This window comes from Cnephaeus nilssonii (genome assembly GCF_951640355.1).
Source record: "Cnephaeus nilssonii genome assembly, chromosome: 7".
In the NCBI taxonomy this organism is placed as follows: domain Eukaryota; kingdom Metazoa; phylum Chordata; class Mammalia; order Chiroptera; family Vespertilionidae; genus Cnephaeus; species Cnephaeus nilssonii.
In genome coordinates this window covers 4,717,243-4,735,825 of record NC_137078.1, presented here as the reverse complement: position 1 = coordinate 4,735,825, position 18,583 = coordinate 4,717,243, and the positions used below count along the sequence as shown (strand labels likewise).

The 18,583-nt window shown below is 37.4% G+C and overlaps 1 protein-coding gene across 3 annotated transcripts in view; it reads right to left on the bottom strand.

Moving 5' to 3' along the window:
- The window catches only part of LOC307103119 (E3 SUMO-protein ligase RanBP2), a 90,756-nt gene that overhangs the window by 22,585 nt on the left and 49,588 nt on the right, over positions 1 to 18,583 (bottom strand). For 2 of the 3 annotated variants that reach the window (XM_079777080.1, XM_079777079.1), the window contains exons 18-23: positions 16,971 to 17,106; positions 12,941 to 13,035; positions 6,467 to 11,426; positions 2,911 to 3,081; positions 2,195 to 2,287; positions 1,720 to 1,898 (exon numbers count right to left, since the gene is read on the bottom strand). In XM_079777080.1, the coding sequence (XP_079633206.1) occupies positions 1,720 to 1,898; positions 2,195 to 2,287; positions 2,911 to 3,081; positions 6,467 to 11,426; positions 12,941 to 13,035; positions 16,971 to 17,106 (5,634 nt within the window). Of the gene's footprint in view, positions 1 to 1,719; positions 1,899 to 2,194; positions 2,288 to 2,910; positions 3,082 to 5,775; positions 5,854 to 6,466; positions 11,427 to 12,940; positions 13,036 to 16,970; positions 17,107 to 18,583 lie in introns of all 3 variants that reach the window. The other variant, XM_079777081.1, reaches the window with a different exon arrangement.

The window sequence follows — 18,583 nt, the reverse complement described above, 5'->3', positions numbered from 1 at the left end:
GACAAAAGATACCAAATCCTTGTGTAACAAGCTTTGGCACCACAAGGTGGGAAAAGAATAAATAATGTACAATTCAGTCTGCACATCAACATTTAAAATTATTTTCCAGTTTTATTTTTTAAGTTTTGCACATCAGAATGATGCACATTTAAGTTGCATTGTTTTGCCCTAGCTGGTGTGGCTCACTTGGTTGGAGCACTGTCCCATACACCAAAGGGTGGCGGGTTTGATCCCCAGTTGGGGCACATACAGGAGACAGCCAATTCATCAATCCAATTGATGGTTCTTTCTTTCTCTCTCTCTCTCTCTCTTGTTCTTTCTCTCCCTCTCCTTCCCGTCCTCTCTTTAAAAATCAATAAATTGCATTGCTTTAATATGCAAAATCCAAATTTGTGTTAATATAATACTGTATTTGCTGAATAACTGCATGATAAACCCTCTAACAGCCAGCAATTAGAGAAGATAAAGAAATTACATATTTTATATTTCCAGGGAATTCAGGGAAAATGTTGATGATTTTAAAACTCTTTAGATTTAGCCCAGATTTGCTCAGTGGTTAGAGAGCCGGTCCTCAAACTGAAGGGTTGTGGGTTTGATTCCCATCAAGGGCACATACCTTAATTGCAGGCTTGATCCCCGGGGCCAGTTGGGACGCATGTGGGAGGCAACCAATCAATATGTCTCTCTCACATCGATTTTTCTCTATCCATCTCTCCCCCTCCCTTTCACTCTCTCTAAAAATCAATGGAAAAAATATCCTCGGGTGAGGATCAACCAACCAACCAATAAATTAAATGAATAAATAAATAAATAAACCTGTAGATTTATTTAGCATAGAGGCTACTGATGTAAAAACTACCAAAAGAACTTCCACAAATAAGTCTATTAGTCAAAAATGAGAAAGGGATGTCATTATATTAGCTGGTGGTCATTGTTCTGATAAATTAAAACCTACTGAATAGCTGGTACATCCTAGGTGGACAACTGGGAAAAGTGGCCAGCTAGATGCCTCAGTCACAGACTATAAAGGGCAATAAATTTCTTAAAGACACAGACCATGTATTGGACCACATCTCTCTGTAGCTACAGATCCTTTAATTGAACCACTGCATTCATAACTAATTGCAGGACTTTATTTTAATTTACCTTTCCAACAATAAAATAGTATTAACTGAGGGGACAAGGAATCATGCTAAATACATATCAATATTAGATTGTAAAAAACTACTAGATAGGAATCTTGTCTTCCAATTTCCATGAATATAAATTAAAACACCAAGGTGTTGATAGCTATTCAAATTATCACTACATTTGAGCTAAGAAAGTAATCAAATAATGAAATTATCGACAAAGCAGGGTACAAAATAAGCCAAGGGAACTAGGTGTCAAATGCTGTTATTTCCTATCCACTCTGGCCACCATAGAATAAACTAACTTACATGAAAAATGAACCACTTAATACTGTTGTTGGTATTGTGGTAGGCATTCTTAGAAATATCTGCATAGTCTATGCTACCCCATTCCCCAAAACCCAACATACACAGAGGGGTGAACTTTTTATTTGTCTATGAAAAGTCCTCCTTCCCTAGATATAGCTGATTAATAGATGCCTAATACATTTGCTAGCCAAAACACATTATTAGAACTTGGTAGAACATTCTAGCTTATTGCATCAACAAAGCCAATTGGATCAGAAAAAAACAATGTGAGTGTTCTTACTTGGGCTTCCTGAACTTTTTGAAGCTCTGATTGAAAGTCTTCCCCATTTCCATTGTCCTCATCGGTATCACTGCTGACTCCACAAAAAAATGTAGGTGGAAGTTTTAATGTATCTGCTTTTGCCTTCTCTTCAACTGTTGGTTTCTTTTCCCAAACAATAATGCATTCTTTCTCATTTTCTGAAAATTCCATACAACACACGCAAAAGAAAGTTAAAGATAAAAGTAGATGAAGTGCAACACTCTTACAACAATGGCCCTCAAAATTTACACATTACAGACCCAGGTAACAAGACCTAAGTGCTAATGGAAAACAAAAACTACCAGAACAGTATTTTTCACTTCATATTGTTTTAAAATATCTTAAATCACCACAGGCATAATAAAGTTGGTAATTATAAAAATAATCAAATTGGGAGGTTCCTTTCAAATACAAGTTTTTTAAAAAAACAATTAGTAATTTTAACTTTACATACCTGTTAGACTTTTTTCTAATGGTTTATATTTTTCTGAGTCATCCAGATATAGTTTTCCATTAAGTTTCTTGACAGCTGTTTCAAAATCTTCATCTTAAAGTATAATTGATTTTATTAAATAAAAGAATTTCTAGTGTGTTTTCCTAGCCAGAAATCTAGAAATTATCTCCAACATCAGACTTTTCCTTACTCCCCACATCCAAATAGCAATCAATTTGACAATTCTATATCCCTAATGCACCTTCTGTTAGAAATCTCACTGAAAGCTCGCCTCTATGAGCTGCTCTATTATCATCTTAGCTCATGTACCTATCTCCATGTCCCACAGCCCAATCTTTTATACCACTATCCAAGTGGTTCTACTGAAACTTTTCTGTAGTCCCCGGCTTTAAAAAACTCTGATATGGCACACAAAGTTTTCCATAATCAAACCCGTCTGCCTCTAAGACTCTAAGGAAATTATGATTGTTTTCAAATGCCTCAAAATGCCTGCCCTGTTCATGGTAGCCATCCAAAAAATGCTTACTTAATAAATGAATGCAGTTATTGCCATCATTACATCCACTGGCTATTTACACATACATTTAGGATAAACATCTATCTATCTGCAAGGACAGCAGTGAGGGTTGTAAGAACAGACTTAATATAATTTAACCACACTTCCCAATTACTAAGATTAGAATAAAAAGAATGCTTTCATAAAATAAAAGATTTACCATCCTCTTCTTCTTCGCTAACATAATCTGGTCTATTCTTATAGCAGAAGAAAGTTGGAGGAAGTTTAAGTTTGCTTGCAAGAGCTTTGTGCTCCGGACTTGGGGTTAGCTCGTATACAATGAGAACATCCTCATCTGAGGGAGGGTCTTCAGGTTTTATCTTCTCTTTTGCTACAACACAAGTCAAAAAAAATTGATAAAGCCAAGGTGTTAAATCAGTATTAACATCAATATTCTAACTGCAAATAAAAACCATGGAACTTATCTGTAGGTTAAAATAGCATACTAGTAAAAGCACATATACTTTGATGTGGACAGAACTCTAAAATAATTTAGAATTAGTAGTAGACAAGAATATAAAATTTAATGTTCTATCAAAAACCCTTAGTGAACACAAAACCTGTTTAAAAAATAAAAAAATCACCTTGGCTAGTGTGGCTCAATTGGTTGGAGCATTGTCCCATGTACCAAGAGATCATGGGTTCAATTCCGTCAGGGAATATACCCAGGTAGCAGGTTCAATCCCCCGTTGGGGTACAAACAGGAGGCAACCAATTGATGTTTCTCTCTCCCTCGCCCTTTCTCTCTCTCTAAAATCAATAAAAACATATCCTCAGGTGAGGATTAAAAAAATAAAATCCTGCTTTTACTTACTGATCATTGAAAAAAAGTTACTATTAATGGCTATAACTTAAAAAGTGCTGCCATAACCATATTTGACATACTAGACAATAGTTAAGCAAAATACACATGCATTTTCAGCAACTGAAAAAAATTAAAGCAATCACAAGTAAAAACTAAGTGTAAATATAAAACTTAGTTCCCACAAGGAAAGTTAACAATTGCCAAGATGGCAGGTGATTAGTTACATCCAGTTTTGAATGTTTTCAAACATGGTAATAGATAAAATTAAATAAAAACTGTTATCCTATAGGTCAGTAATACTAATACTGTAAAAATTTAATACAATTACTATAGCTGAAAAACCAACAAGGACAACAAAAACAGGCAAAGATTAAAAAATGGAGAGAAAAGAAATTCTTCATACAATCTGCTCTGGTTTATAAGAATTTCTGGCCCTGGCCAGTGTGGCTCAATGGTTGGAGTGTCAGCCCGTGGACCAAAAGGACACAGGTTTGATTCCCAGTCAAGGGTATATACTTGGGTTGCAGGTTCGGTCCTCCATCCAGGTTGGGGCACATGTCTGTCTGTCTGTCTCTTTCTTTCTTTCTCTCTCTCTCTCTCTCTCTCTGCCCTCCATCCCTCCCTCCTTTCCACTCTCTAAAAGTCAATGGAAAAAATGTTCTAGGGTGAGGATTAACAACAAAAAAAAAAAAAAAAAAAAAAAAGAATTTCTGGGTAAAGGACCTGATAAATGGTAAACAACTTCTGAAGCATGTTCTGTACCAACTGGTACTGTCCAATATGGCAGCCTAGCCAATGTGGCCATTAAGCAATTAAAATGTGGCCAAACCGAGATGTGCTACAAGTTTAAAATACACATCTAAGTTTAAAATATAGACTTGGCAACAACAAAAACAAAAAGAACAAAATATACTTCATTTTGTTATACTGATTAGAATTCTAAATGTTACTTTGGATATAATGGGTTAAACTGAATAATTATTAAAATTAATTTAATCTTTTCTCTTTTTCACCTGTTTCTTTTTCTTTTTAATATAGCTACTGGAAATTTTTATATTACACACATAGGCCATATTTATTTCTATGGGATGGCACTGATCTGGAGAACTAGAGCCCTTTTACAACATTAAATCTTTCTTTTGCTCTCCTTCATTACAAAAATAGTGTCAATTCCTAGCCAGGGACAGTACAAAACACCATAAAAACAGATTCTTATCCCAGTTCTATTGTGAGCTAGTAAAGACAACTTGGGCATAATGAACAGCCCGCTGGGCCCTAGTTTCCTCATGTCTAGAATCTTTGTCTCTAGGATCCTTTGGGACTCTGACACACTCAAATTTGAAACAGAATAACACTGCTTGTCCTGAAGTAGCATATCGGTAAATTTACATGTAGGCCAGGGATTCTTAACTGAGGTCCCAGAGTCTGTAAGTATATACCCCTTTACAGAAAAAAGCCAGACTTTTCACATAATTTCTCAAAGACTGCACACTTTAAAATAAAGCTTAAGAGTTGCTTTAGCTAATAATAAAATGAATATAACTTTATAACTGAAGACCACAGAAATCAAGATTTGTCATTTTATCACTGTACTTATTCGGCAACCTATAATACAGTTGCTAAAGAAACGTTATTAGACACTAATAGGGAGTTTTCATTTCCCTAATTTGTGCCCTTGAAGGTCTTTAAGAGAGTCCACTCTCTTTAATAAAAGATCTGTACTACATATATAACATACCAGGTGGATATTAAAAATGGGCACACTTTCAAATACGACTAATTTTCTAAAACATGTCCAAAAAGAATGACCCTAAGGGGACACACTGTTTCATGTTGTATGCATGCTATTACCATCACATGTTTGGATACAGGCTGACATTAGTGACTAAAGAAAAGGGTTAGATAAAATATAGGTCTTCACTAAGCAAAATAAATAATAAATAATAGAGTAATGAAGTACAAAGCAGCAAAAGGTAAAGACCTAATAGATCTCAAAATAATGTTATGCAATAGTGAGAAACATGACATCCAAGTACATTAAAAAACAGCATTAAATGGTATTATACCACCAGTCAAAAGTTACTTGCTTTTAAACTGACATTCTTTAACATGCACACTGTAGTGTTAAGTACTTAATTTCACACAGCCAGTTACTTTTCTAAAGTCTACCAGCTGCTAAAAAACTGCTGTCATCTCATACTGAGAATGCTCACTCTATACCTTTGTTCTCAGGCTGTGAGGAAGGAGTGCTGGTCCAAAAGGCCATTGGATTAGATTTAAAAAGACTAAAATTAAATCCTAGAAAATAAAGAGTATTTAATTTTTGAACATTATGAGAATCAAAGTGAATATGATGTTAAAATATAAAAAGCCAGAGTCCCTCAATTTATGCCAATTTGGCCATTTTACATATTCATTTATCCAAGAGGTTCATTCTTTGTTCATTTAAAAGAGTGGCAAGACTAACTTACATAAAATGTGAGCATCTCAAGATCACGTTTTTTGTTTTTTTTGAGTGACAAGAAAGTAACAACTTAAAGAATGAATACTTAAGAAAAAAGAAAACAGACTCACGTTAATGTTCATGATTCAAGTACAATGACTAAACTTCTGTACTTCATTGAGTTCATGTGCTCTGCCCTAAATGCGATATAAATATCTTCTAGCTATTAAAATCTCCAAAGTATCTTACACACATACTCTCTGTTACTGTTTGAACACTCACAGGTAAAATAATTTTGGGAGAAAAAAATTCTGTGCAAATGTGGTTTGGCTGTTCACAAAGCACTGTGTTTATGACCCAGTTTTCAGTAAAACATTAGTATCCTACAAAGAGTCTGCATCAAGTTAAACATTAAAAAGAAAAATATAAAATAAAAATTTGCTTAATCTATCAAGACTAAGTGCTTACCCTTTTCTGGTGTCTTAAATGTGTAATTAGTTGAGAACTCTTCCTTTGGAAAAGCAGCGAAGAGATTTTGTACTTTGCCATCTGGAGACTGTTTAATATCAGAGTTCTTTGATGCTTCGCAATTATTAGGTTCCACTTGTCTTTCAGATCCACTCTGAACTCCTGAACTAGTTTCACTGTTCTTTAAAGGTGCATTAAAACTAAATCCAAACAAAGACCCAGTAGCTGAACTATTGCCAAATGTAAATGGCTTTGATTTTTCACTACCAAAAATGCTTTTAACAGATTCTGAACCAAATACAAACTTTGGAGGAGAAACTACTGCTTTAGTTGCTGTTTCAGATGTGCTAGACACATCTCCAACTTCTGAGGTTGCATCTGCTACATCGTCGCCCTGAAGTAAATCTGTCCTCTCTTTTGTGGTTTCTTCTAATACAGCTACAGCAATTCTGCCACAGGGTGACTCTCTGGGAGTGGTCGAAAAAGAAACATGAGGTGTTATCAAAGAACCTTTTTCTTGGGCTATTTTTGCTTCATCAAATATTTTCTTAAATGAGTCTGCAACATCCTGTAGTTTGAATCGGACCGCTAAATGTTCTACTTTTCTTTCTCCATCTGCAAAATCACATGCAGTCCACACCCACACTCTTTCTGTCCCTTTCATATTTTGCAAAGTCATATCTGGAGTTATTCTGTGATTGGCACAAAGTTTTAACACCTGGTCCCTTCTCATCACTATGCGAACTTGCTTATTATCATAATTCTGTAAAATCTTTATATCACCAATGCCTCTTTCTTTCCACTGACCAACATCTTTATCATATCTATAGAGTTTTGCTCTGTGACTAAAAACAACTTGTTCATTTTCCTCACCACTGGATACTTCAACTAAATCAGGCAAAGGTACAACAGGTTCAAAGTACTGTCCATCTCTCTCCTCTTCTTGAGTAACATCAGATTCTTCATCATTGCCAACTGTGGTCCCACTCTGATTCAACATGGCAGGAGACTTAGATGGACTCAAAGCAGATTTAAAACTAAAGTTAAATCCTGTTGTTGACTCACCAAAACGGAAGAGATTTTTTCTCACAGGGCTACTTGCCAGTGGAGAAGCATGAACTGAGCTAGTACTTACACTATCATCCAAAGCATCTTCCCTTAAATCATAGTTACTCCACTCTAATGTGGATCCAGTGTTTTCAGGATTTGGCTGTGTGGTTATGTCTGAAACACTGGCAGCACCTGCATCTGAATTCTTACTTTCTTCCTCGGTGACTTTTGTTTGATCATTTGTCAAAAATGTTTTGAAATCTTTTAGCCCACTCTTCATTTCTTCAGCTCTCTGTATTAACTTGGCAGCTCTCCCAGTATCCACCAACTTATGGGGAGTTTGAAGTGGTATATCTAATAGAAGTCGCTGGCATTCCTCAAATTTCTGCTTGAATTCTTCAGCAAGCTCTGGTGTTTTAAATTTTGCTGCCAGCTGCTCTAGTTTGGCATCACCATCAGAAAAATCACTAGCTAACCACATCCATGCTCTATCTGATCCAGATAAAGGCTTCAGGTTCATTGTAGTCGTTATCCAATGATTAGCACACACTTTTAGTACTTGCTCTCTTCGCATTAACATTCTTAGTTTGCCATTGACTTCATTTTTGAGAATTTTTAAGTTCCCCAAACCCCTTTCTTTCCACTGACTTATCTCAGCATCAAATCTAAATAACTTTACCCGCTGTGAATAAAGAACTTTTTCATCTTCTTCTCCTGTTACAAGTTCTACTTTTTCGGGCATTTGAACTACTGGTTCAAAATGGATGTCATCACTGTCCTCAGTTTTATAGGCATCATCATCTCTCTCAAGGTCAGTAGAATTGTCAGCTTTATCAGCCTTTTTACCACTTTGCAATGAGAATAATTTTTCTCCAGCACCTGAAAATCCCTTGAAATTAGGGTCTTTTTTGCCAAATTGAAATCCTTCTCCTGAAGTTGATTTTGCAAGATCTGCAAAGGTAAAAGTGCTTCCAGTTTGACCAAATATCACACCAGTATCATTCTTCTGACTGCTAACACCTTGAGCCTGAAAATCATTGTCCTTTTCAAGTGGTTTTTCACTATTCTTCTCTTGATTTCCCAGCTCCTGAATGCCAAATTTAAATCCATCAGCAAGCACAGGAATAGAAAAATTAAATCCTTCTATTGTTGAATTAGTGTCTTTATTAGAACTCTGAAATGTAAATGAAGGTGTATTTTCTTGATCCACATGTCCAAATTTAAATCCTTGTTCTGTGATGCCAAATTTAAAAGCTTTTTCTGAAAAGTTACTTTTAAATCCTGTTCCCATCTGATTTCCAGAAGAGTCATTTAACTTAGCTTTTGAGCCCAATGTGAAAGCTGAAGGAGCTTCCGGAATAGGTTTATGAGTTGGTTTAGAGGCATCACAAGCCACACATTTTAAGGAAGAACTCTCATTTTGCACAAAGCAAACACTACAATCCCACTGTCCTTCCTTCTTGGTGAACATTCCTTCAAATCCACTCTTTGTGGCCTTGCTTGTCTCTGAAGAGGCAGGTGCTGAAACAGCAGGAGTAGGCTGATTTTGTGTACTTGGATTCTGACAAGCAACACATTTGGTAGTACTTGCTTCATTTCGCACAAAGCAAACACTACAATCCCACTGTCCTTCCTTCTTGGTGAACATTCCTTCAAATCCACTCTTTGTGGCCTTGCTTGTCTCTGAAGAGGCAGGTGCTGAAACAGTAGGAGTAGGCTGATTTTGTGTACTTGGATTCTGACAAGCAATACATTTGGTAGTACTTGCTTCATTTCGCACAAAGCAAACACTACAATCCCACTGACCTTCCTTCTTGGTGAACACTCCTTCAAATCCACTCTTGGTGGCCTTGCTCGTCTCTGAAGTACTAAACTTAAAAGAGGCAGGTACTGGAACAGCTGAAGAAGACGGACTTGGTTTACCAGGATTGTGACAGGCAGCACATTTTGCAGCATTTGCTTCATTTCGTACCAAGCATACACTGCAATCCCACTGTCCATCCTTTTTAGTAAACATGTCCTCAAATCCACTCTTTGGAGTTTTATATATTTCTGAAGCACCAAACTTACAAGCAGCAGGGGCTGAAACAGTAGGTAAATTCTGTTTTCTTGAATTATCACAGGCAATACATCTTGAAGAGCTTCCTTCATTTTGTACCAAACAAACACTGCAATCCCACTGTCCTTCCTTTACAGAAAAAACAGATCTGAAATCATTGTTAACAGACTTAGGAAGATCCCCCTGGCCAAATTTAAAGGAAGGTTGCTGAACAAACAAAGAGCCACTTTTGTTAGCAGACTTTGTATTCTGGCATGCAATGCATCTAGATACAGTAGGTTCATTTCTCACTAAACAAATACTACAATCCCAGTGACCTTCATTCTTTGGAATCATCAACGCAAACCTATCTGGAGTATTTTCTGGGCTAATTTTAAGAGTGGGAATAGTTTCAACTAATGGTGGGCCAAGGAGCTCTTTATTGCTTGGGTTTAGATTCTGGCATGAAACACATTTCTTAGCAGTTGCAGCATTCTTTAATGAACAGCTGTTACAATGCCACCAAGACCCTTCCTTCTTTGCTACTTGAAATTCAAAATTCATGTTTCTTGCATCAGATTTGCAAATATCCTTGTTACCATGACTTGCGGGTTCTTTTATGATCCTCATAGCCTTATTTGTTGTGGTTGCCTTTGCTCCTGAGGCTTTTAAAATATTCTGGGCCTCTTCAAACTGACACTTAAAAAGCGCTGCTTCCTCCGGAGTTTTGAATCTAATAGCAAGCTGTTCCGGTTTGGGGAACTCATCTGCATAGTCAAGAGCATGCCATACAAAAGATCGGTCTGATCCAGCATTTGGTGTCAATTTCATATCTGGACTGATGTAATGATTTGCACATATTTTCAATACTTGCTCTCGTCTCATTAGAAGGCGAATTTTACCAGATGTTTTATGTCTTAGTATCTTTACATTGCCAATTCCACGTTCCTTCCATTCTTTGGATTCTGCATCAAAACGGAACAATTTTGCACGATTGCAAAAGAATTCTTCTTCATCTTCCTCACCAGTCTTTACTTCAATCTTATCAGGAAGAGGAACCACAGGCTCAAAGTGAGGGCCATCATCATCGTCATCACCATGGGCACTCCCTCCATCTGCTTCATGATTCTTGTTGGCCACCTCTGGAGCAGGTGTTCCAAACACTGATTTCCCTGGACCATGGAAAGTAAACATATCATCACTTCGACAAAAAACAGAGTTCTTTTGATTTGGGCCTATGTTTTCAGTAAATGAAATTCCAGGTACATTTTTACTTCCAAAATTGAATGTATTTCGAGATCCAATAGTTTGACCAGCTTTTGCTCCACTGTAACCATCTCCTTGCAAAGGTTTTTCTGAAGTCAAAAGACCTAAAAGGCTTTCGCTATTATTGTAAGCCATAGAAGGGGGCTGTGTCACAACCTGCGGTGAGGAAAACGTGAAATCACCATCATTTGATTTGAAGTTGGAGTTAAATTTAAAAGGAGGTGGCTGTGTTGTATGTGTAGGTGCTGTCAAAGATGGCCTTATTCCTTCACCTGGCATTGGCTGAACAAAATTAGTTTTACCAAATTCTATAACCTTCGATTCTGCAGATCTTGAAGCATGAGCTGCAACTGGAGGTTTTGTGAAATAACCTGGTTCTGGCAAAGGTGGGTTTGTGCTTGTCTGTTGAATATTGTAATTAAAATAATCATCACCCCTGGGTGACAAAATTCCTGTGGCAGGAGACTCAAAACGCAATGGAGGACCATACATCTCTTGAGAGAACATACAAGCAGATGTGCTTTGCACAGGTGGTGTGTGCATCTGTTGTGAATAGGCATAAATATGCTGCTGAGGTGGAAGTCTATTCATGCCATAAACTGGACCCTAAAAGAAAAAAAAAAGGTTAAATTTGTGTAGGTTGTCTGTCTACAAAACTACAGGTAACTACTAGATACAAACCAATTTTCACAAACCACAAACATAAGTATAAGGTAAAGGTATCATTAGGTAATGTAGAGAATCATTAAGAAAAGACAGCATTACTACAAAGGTATTTATAATTATATTCCTTCTTGGCATATAATAAAAATTGTCTTAACTCATGACAGCATCTTAAAAACTTAATTCTCTAATACTTTCAACAATAAAGAATTTAAATTTAAAAAAATTTAATTCTCCAACAATAAATGCATAGTATAAATATCTTCTTTATTTATCAATATGTCAAATTATGTTAACAATAATGATGATGATGATCACGGCCTTGGCTGGTGTGGCTCAGTTGGTTTAGCATTATCCCATGCACTGAGAGGTCACTGGTTCGATTCCCTATCAGGGCACATGCCCAGGTTGCACGCTCAATTCCCAGTAGGGGACATGCAGGAGGCAGAATATTGATGCTTTTCTTTCACTGATGTTTCTCTCTTTCTTCCTTCCTTCCTTTCTTTCTCTCACTCTCTCTCTCTCTCTCTCTCTCTCTCTCTCTCTCTCTCTCTCTCTCCCCCTCCCTCCCTCCCTCCCTCCTTCCCTCTCTCCCTCTCTCCCTTTTCCCTTCTTATCTCTAAAATCCACAGAAAGTTGTATTTAAATAATAATGATGATGAAGCTGAAACCGGTTTGGCTCAGTGGACAGAGCGTCGGCCTGTGGAATAAAAGGCCCGGGTTCGATTCCGGTCAAGGGCATGTACCTTGGTTGCGGGCACATCCCCAGTAGGGGGTGTGCAGGAGGGGGCTGATCGATGTTTCTCTCTCATCAATGTTTCTAACTTTCTATCCCTCTCCCTTCCTCTCTGTAAAAATTCAATAAAATATATTTTTTAAAAATGATGATGAAGATTAGCATTTATCGAGCTGTTACTGTGCCAACTTGAGCAATGTTCTAAGTACTTTACATATATTAACTCATTTTAATATCCTCAAAAATCCTATGAATTAAGGCATTATTATCCTCATTTCACATATGAGGCAACTAATGTATAGTGAGGGTAAGACACTTGCCCAAGGTCACAATAAGCAGAAAAGCCAGGGCCCTAAACGCACCCAAACCCTCTGTCTTTAAGCTTCACATTCAACTACTATTGTAATATTGGGTCTTAGCTAATTCAGACCTGAACATGGTAGTTCAGCGAGGAGATTCTACTCCTATGTCTGCCAAAACAGAATGATGAAGGACCCACCACCACCACCCCATTTAAACATAATCTAAACGTTCACTTATTATTACATAAAAATAAGATGACTAGGAAGTGTAACTTCTGTATCTGAAGAGAAATTTAAAATATCTGTATCTTGTGAGACTTAGAAGTTTTAGTGCTGAACTACTTGTTGAATTTATTTGAAAGAAGCCTGAACAATTAAAAAGGAGATATTTATAAATGTATAAATTATTTCTTTGTTACCTTTGTGGGAGTAACATTAGCTGCTGGTCTGAGAAGATACTGGGAATTATATGCTGGTGACTGACTATAATATACTGAAGTGCCAGTAGTTGCAACTAAAAAAAAAAATAAAAGAAAGAAAACACTGTTAAAAAAAAATCTATACTACAGTTATGACCATCTAGGCAAGAACTATAAATACAAAAGCAACAGAAATCAAAGAAAGATTTAAAACTACATGAAAATGTTTTTAATTTCTATATCAAAATATACCATGAAGAAGATTATCAAATGACAAACTAGGAAAAACTGCTAAATATGACACATGAGGAATAAGAGCACAGCAGTAGTCAACAAGAATAAGCACCTCACAATAAGCATCAAAAAAGCAAGAAGTGGCTGGTCAACTTTCCAAGAAAGAGTGATATGATGTGAGCACACAGTCATGTTCCAACAACAGAAATATTGAGAACACACTAGTCATGGGAAGGGTTTAAGGCAGCGGTCACCAACTCAGAGAGGTCTGAAAGGATGGCGACTGCTGTTTTAAGGAACCAAAATGTACCTGATGGCCCCAGAGCCATATTTTTGAAGTGAACCTTGAAAATCTGCACAAGACAAGTTTGCATTTTCTAAACTAAAGCTTACAATGTCCAGGACAAAAATCATCAGGACATGCACATATGAGATCCATGAAAAAGGATCTCACAAATAACACAAAATGTTCCTTGGGATGAAGGTGGGGAGGACACATCATGACTGACAGTCATTCCAATGTCCAAACTATTTCCTTCATCTGATCTGTTTTATGTGAGTTTTATCAGGAAACCAACAATTAGAGACACTCATGCTGATAGAAAACTATCAACAGTCATTTGCTTGATCTGTTTAATAAAAGTTTTATCAGAAAACAATACTACTTAAAGACTATTTAGGCCTTTTCACGAAAGAAGAAATACAAATTGTGACTCAAGAGATGCTAAACTATTAATTCTGGCAAGCACTGAAAAAGACCTAGAAAAAGCTAGCCAAGACTAAAAAATTGCAAAGAAGCCCAAGTCTGACTTTGGAAAATGAATGGAACTGCCTGGTGAACATGATTATTTTGGAATATTCTGGGGAGAAAACAGGCATAGAACAAGCTGATTGACATGAGCCAAGAATAATAAAGTATGAAATTTAGTGACCTTATCAATGACTAGTGACTGTTTAAATAGTAAAAAAAAAAAAAAGAACAAACAGCACCACACACACACATCACACAACAAACTATTTAAGAATTCTTATAAACCTATTACAAAAAGCACCAAGTGAATAGGTAACTCAGGAAATATAAAAGATTATAAAGTGTTCAGCATGCTTAGTGACAGTATTTTTGTTCTTAAAAATTGGCAAAGGTTTTTATAAACTGACTAGTAGCCCTGCGCATGAATCCATGCGCCAGTTCTGTGAGGCCTGGCCACTCCGCGCCCGCTGCCCAGAGGCCCATGCGCAGCCGGGCGTGAAACGCTTGCCTCGTCACTGGGGCGACGACGCAAGCAGCCCCTCCCCACCGGCTGTCCCGTGCCCGCTGCCCACAGGCCCTCCACAGCTGGGATGGAAAGCTTGACTCGTCGTCGCGGCGATGAAGCAAGCATTCTGCCAGGTCGCTCACGCTGCCCGCTCTCAGTGGCCGCCCCCCCGGGACTGGGGGACTTCAGCGGGGCTAAGAGGACTTGGCGCCGCCATCTTTGTGACTGAGTGATGTTAATTTGCATATTACCCTTTTATTACATAGGATAATAGTTAACACTAGGCAAGAATACAAAGAGATGGGCACTAGTAGATATCAGTGATAAGAGTGTAAACTGGCATAGCTTTTCTGTAAAGCAATTTCCCAACACAAAAGCATTTTTAGAATACGCTACAATCCTGGAAATGTGCCCACAGCATTATTTATACTAGCAAAAAGTGGAAATAACAAAAATAAGGGAATAGCCGAGACCGGTTTGGCTCAGTGGATAGAGCGTCGGCCTGCGGACTCAAGGGTCCCGGGTTCGATTCCGGTCAGGGGCATGTACATTGGTTGCGGGCACATCCCTGGTGGGGAGTGTGCAGGAGGCAGCTGGTCGATGTTTCTCTCTCATCGATGTTTCTAGCACTCTATCCCTTCTCCCTTCCTCTCTGTTAAAAATCAATAAAATATATTTTTTAAAAAAAAATAAGGGAATAAAATTTGCAGTACTTCTACATGAAGGAATAGCATATTCATTAATGTATTTTCAAAAAATATTTAATAGCCACGTGCTCAGAACTTAAATATTTAAAAAACAGGCTAACTTATCTACATACATCCTAAATAGTAAAAGTCTCATTAAAAATTCTTTATGTTTACATAGAGAAAAGAGAAGGAAATTCTCCAAAATGTTAATAGAAACCTTTGTGATATTGTTAGCTTTTCATTTTCTTTACACTGCTCAACACGGCTTAATATTGCCTATAAGTTTATTAATCATTTTTTAAATCATCTTATTTTCAAAAGACAAGATACATCTTGGTATATTTTTACTTCCATTAAGAAAAACACATATGTAAACACAGGAATGAGACTCAAGAGATTTGAGCTCTGCTTTTGGGCCACAAAGCTGTTTTATGACCTTGTCAATTAGCCATTTGGGATCTCCCATTTTCTCACACATTTTATAGGGTAATTGTAAGAATAAAATGAGACAATTTGAATGTTATTTTTACATTTGTTTAACAACCTTTTATGCCTGTACAAAAGAAATGGAAATTATGATCCAACAGATGCCAAATAATCAATTCAGACAGCACTCAAAAAGCCTTAGAAAAGGCTAGACAGTTTACTTATCTTCTCTGCACAAGGCTCTATATAGTACACAGGGATTTTAAGTAAGCAATATTTGAACTCTTGACATTTCATATATTTGTCAATGACTCGTGACATTTAGTAAGTAGAAGCTTACTATTTATTTTACCTGCATTTAGAAGACACTGTCACAAGAGGATAGTGGGGCAGCCTTAAGTATTGCCCCCAAAGACTATCACACAAATGTACTAATATAAACTAGATTAAAGCATTCCAAATCTTTCCTGGGTTAAAACCAATTAGAAAAAAAATACATACTACTACCATTTCAGGAATCTGTCTCATGTAAAAGCAATCTATTTTTTTTTTTTTTAGCAATCTATTTTTGACATCATTTCTGGGTGCCTGAGTACAATGTATCATACTGGCAAATGGCTTTAACGTCAGACCACTGGAGTTTGAACCCCAACTCTTTATCAATAATTACCTTGTACAATAATGGATGAGTTACCTAATTTTTCTAAACCCATTTCCTCATCTATAAAATTAGGATTAGTAGTAGTACCTACCTCTCTGGGTTACTGTGATTAGTACTACTGCACAGAGACAACCCACAGAAGGTACTATTAATACCCTTTGGTTCATTAGTGTTTACTGTAAGTCAGCACCTAATACATACCCATACTTACACAAATGCTTACAATTACCATGTGAGTCAAGTATTATTATCTCCATGTTTCAAATAGACAAACTGTCTCAGAGAAGTCGGTGATACAACACAACTTCAAAATCTAATATGGTCTAACCTCAAACTCCTTCCGTTTAGGTATGACCATGGTATTTCAAAACAAGATTTCCTATTAATGTCATACCTCTGGGTATATCATCAAAATAATACCTGAGAAGTTTAAGTGTTTAATTAGGCATCTCTTAATGCATAATGATATCAATTAACATTTTTAATTATAAGGAATACTTCTTCCTCAGTCTCAGTTCCTCTGACATGGGCATTAAAGGATTATTCTTTAAGCCTTTATATACACAGTATCAGATAAAGTTTATTTTGTTTCTGATTGGAATTTTAAACATCTCAGTAATACCAAAGACAGCTTAAGTAACATATACGCAGACACATACACATATATGTAAACAAATATATGTACACAAGGTGGTTTCACAAGTGATCTATTTAAAGTAGGAGAAGACACAGAGATTTACTAACATATCCAGTTGCCAACTCACCTGTTAATGGAGCCCCTTGAAAAGTCTGTGATCCCTGATATCCATCAGGCACTGAATCTGGTCCATAACATTCTGTAGGCCAACGATGAGGGGACCCCAAGTTACTGCTATTTAGTTTCAATTCCTGCATTTCTTTCTGTTGGAAGAAAAGACAAAATTTTAAGCAATTCTATGCCAGAACAGAGACGGAGCAAACAAATGTTTTAAATAGTTGATGAGGCCCTTTTTTTTTTTTAATACATTTTATTGATTTATTTACAGAGAGGAAGGGAGAGAGATAGAAAGCCAGAAACATCGATGATAGAGAAACATCGACCAGCTGCCTCCTGTACACCCTCTACCGGGGGATGTGCTCGCAACCAAGGTATATGCCCTTGACCGGAATCGAACCCAGGACCCCTCAGTCCGCAGACCGACGCTCTATCCACTGAGCCAAACCGGTTTCGGCTGATAAGGCCCTTTTTAAGAGACTCTACATTCCAATAATAGCTGATTACCAGGTGCTGATTTAAGAACATGACCCTTAATGTGTTAACAATTTATTTGCTCCCGTTCTTTCATTCCTTATTACCATTACCTAATTCACTCATTCTACATTAGAGTTAGCTCTAGCCTAAACAACTAACCTCCTAATGGCCTCATCTCCATTTCCATTCTATACTTGCCTAAATTAATCTTTCTAAAGTTCAGCTCTAGCCAAGTAATTTTACAAATTAAGTTTCTATCTCTGACATTCATGTCCTCAGCAGTATTATCCCAAATATCCTTCTAGCATATCTCCTTTCCACACTGCTTTACCCTTCAGTCCATGTGGACTACTTCAACATTCTAAATTACCTCCCGCCCTAACCGGTTTGGCTCAGTGGATAGAGCGTCAGCCTGCAGACTGAAGGGTCCCAGGTTCGATTCCGGTCAAGGGCATGTACCTAGGTTGCGGGCACATCCCGAGTGGGGGGTGTGCAGGAGGCAGCTGATCAATGTTTCTCTCTCACCGATGTTTCTAACTCCCTATCCCTCTCCTTTCCTCTCTGTAAAAAAATCAATAAAATATATTTTAATAAATAAATTACCTCCCAATACCAGCTTTCCAATTATACACATTTGATGTAACAAAACACACTTATCCTTCAAGGTGATGCTCAACTGCTCCACTAGAAAAGAAAAAACTAAAATTTGCTCAGAAGTTGTATGCATGGAAAATAATACAATAATTAATATATAATACAAGAATCAACAGTTTTGTGTACTCACAACTATAAATCTACTTTTGCCCCATCCTGTATTCTGTATATAACTAGAGGCCCAGTGCATGAAATTCATGCACTGGGGGGGAGGGGGGCGTGCGTCCCTCAGCCCAGCCTGCACCCTCTAATCTGGAACTCCTCAGGGGATGTCTGACCTCGGTCGGACAACCCTCTCACAATCCTAACCACTCACCTGCCTGATTGCCCCTAACTGCTCCCCTGCCGGCCCAATCACCCCAATTGCCCTCCCCTGCAGGCCTGATTGCCCCCAACTGCCCTGCCCTGCCGGCCATCTTGTGACAATGTAGGGATGGCCATCTTGTGATGACGTGGGGGCGGCCATCTTGTGATAACATGGGGGCGGCCATC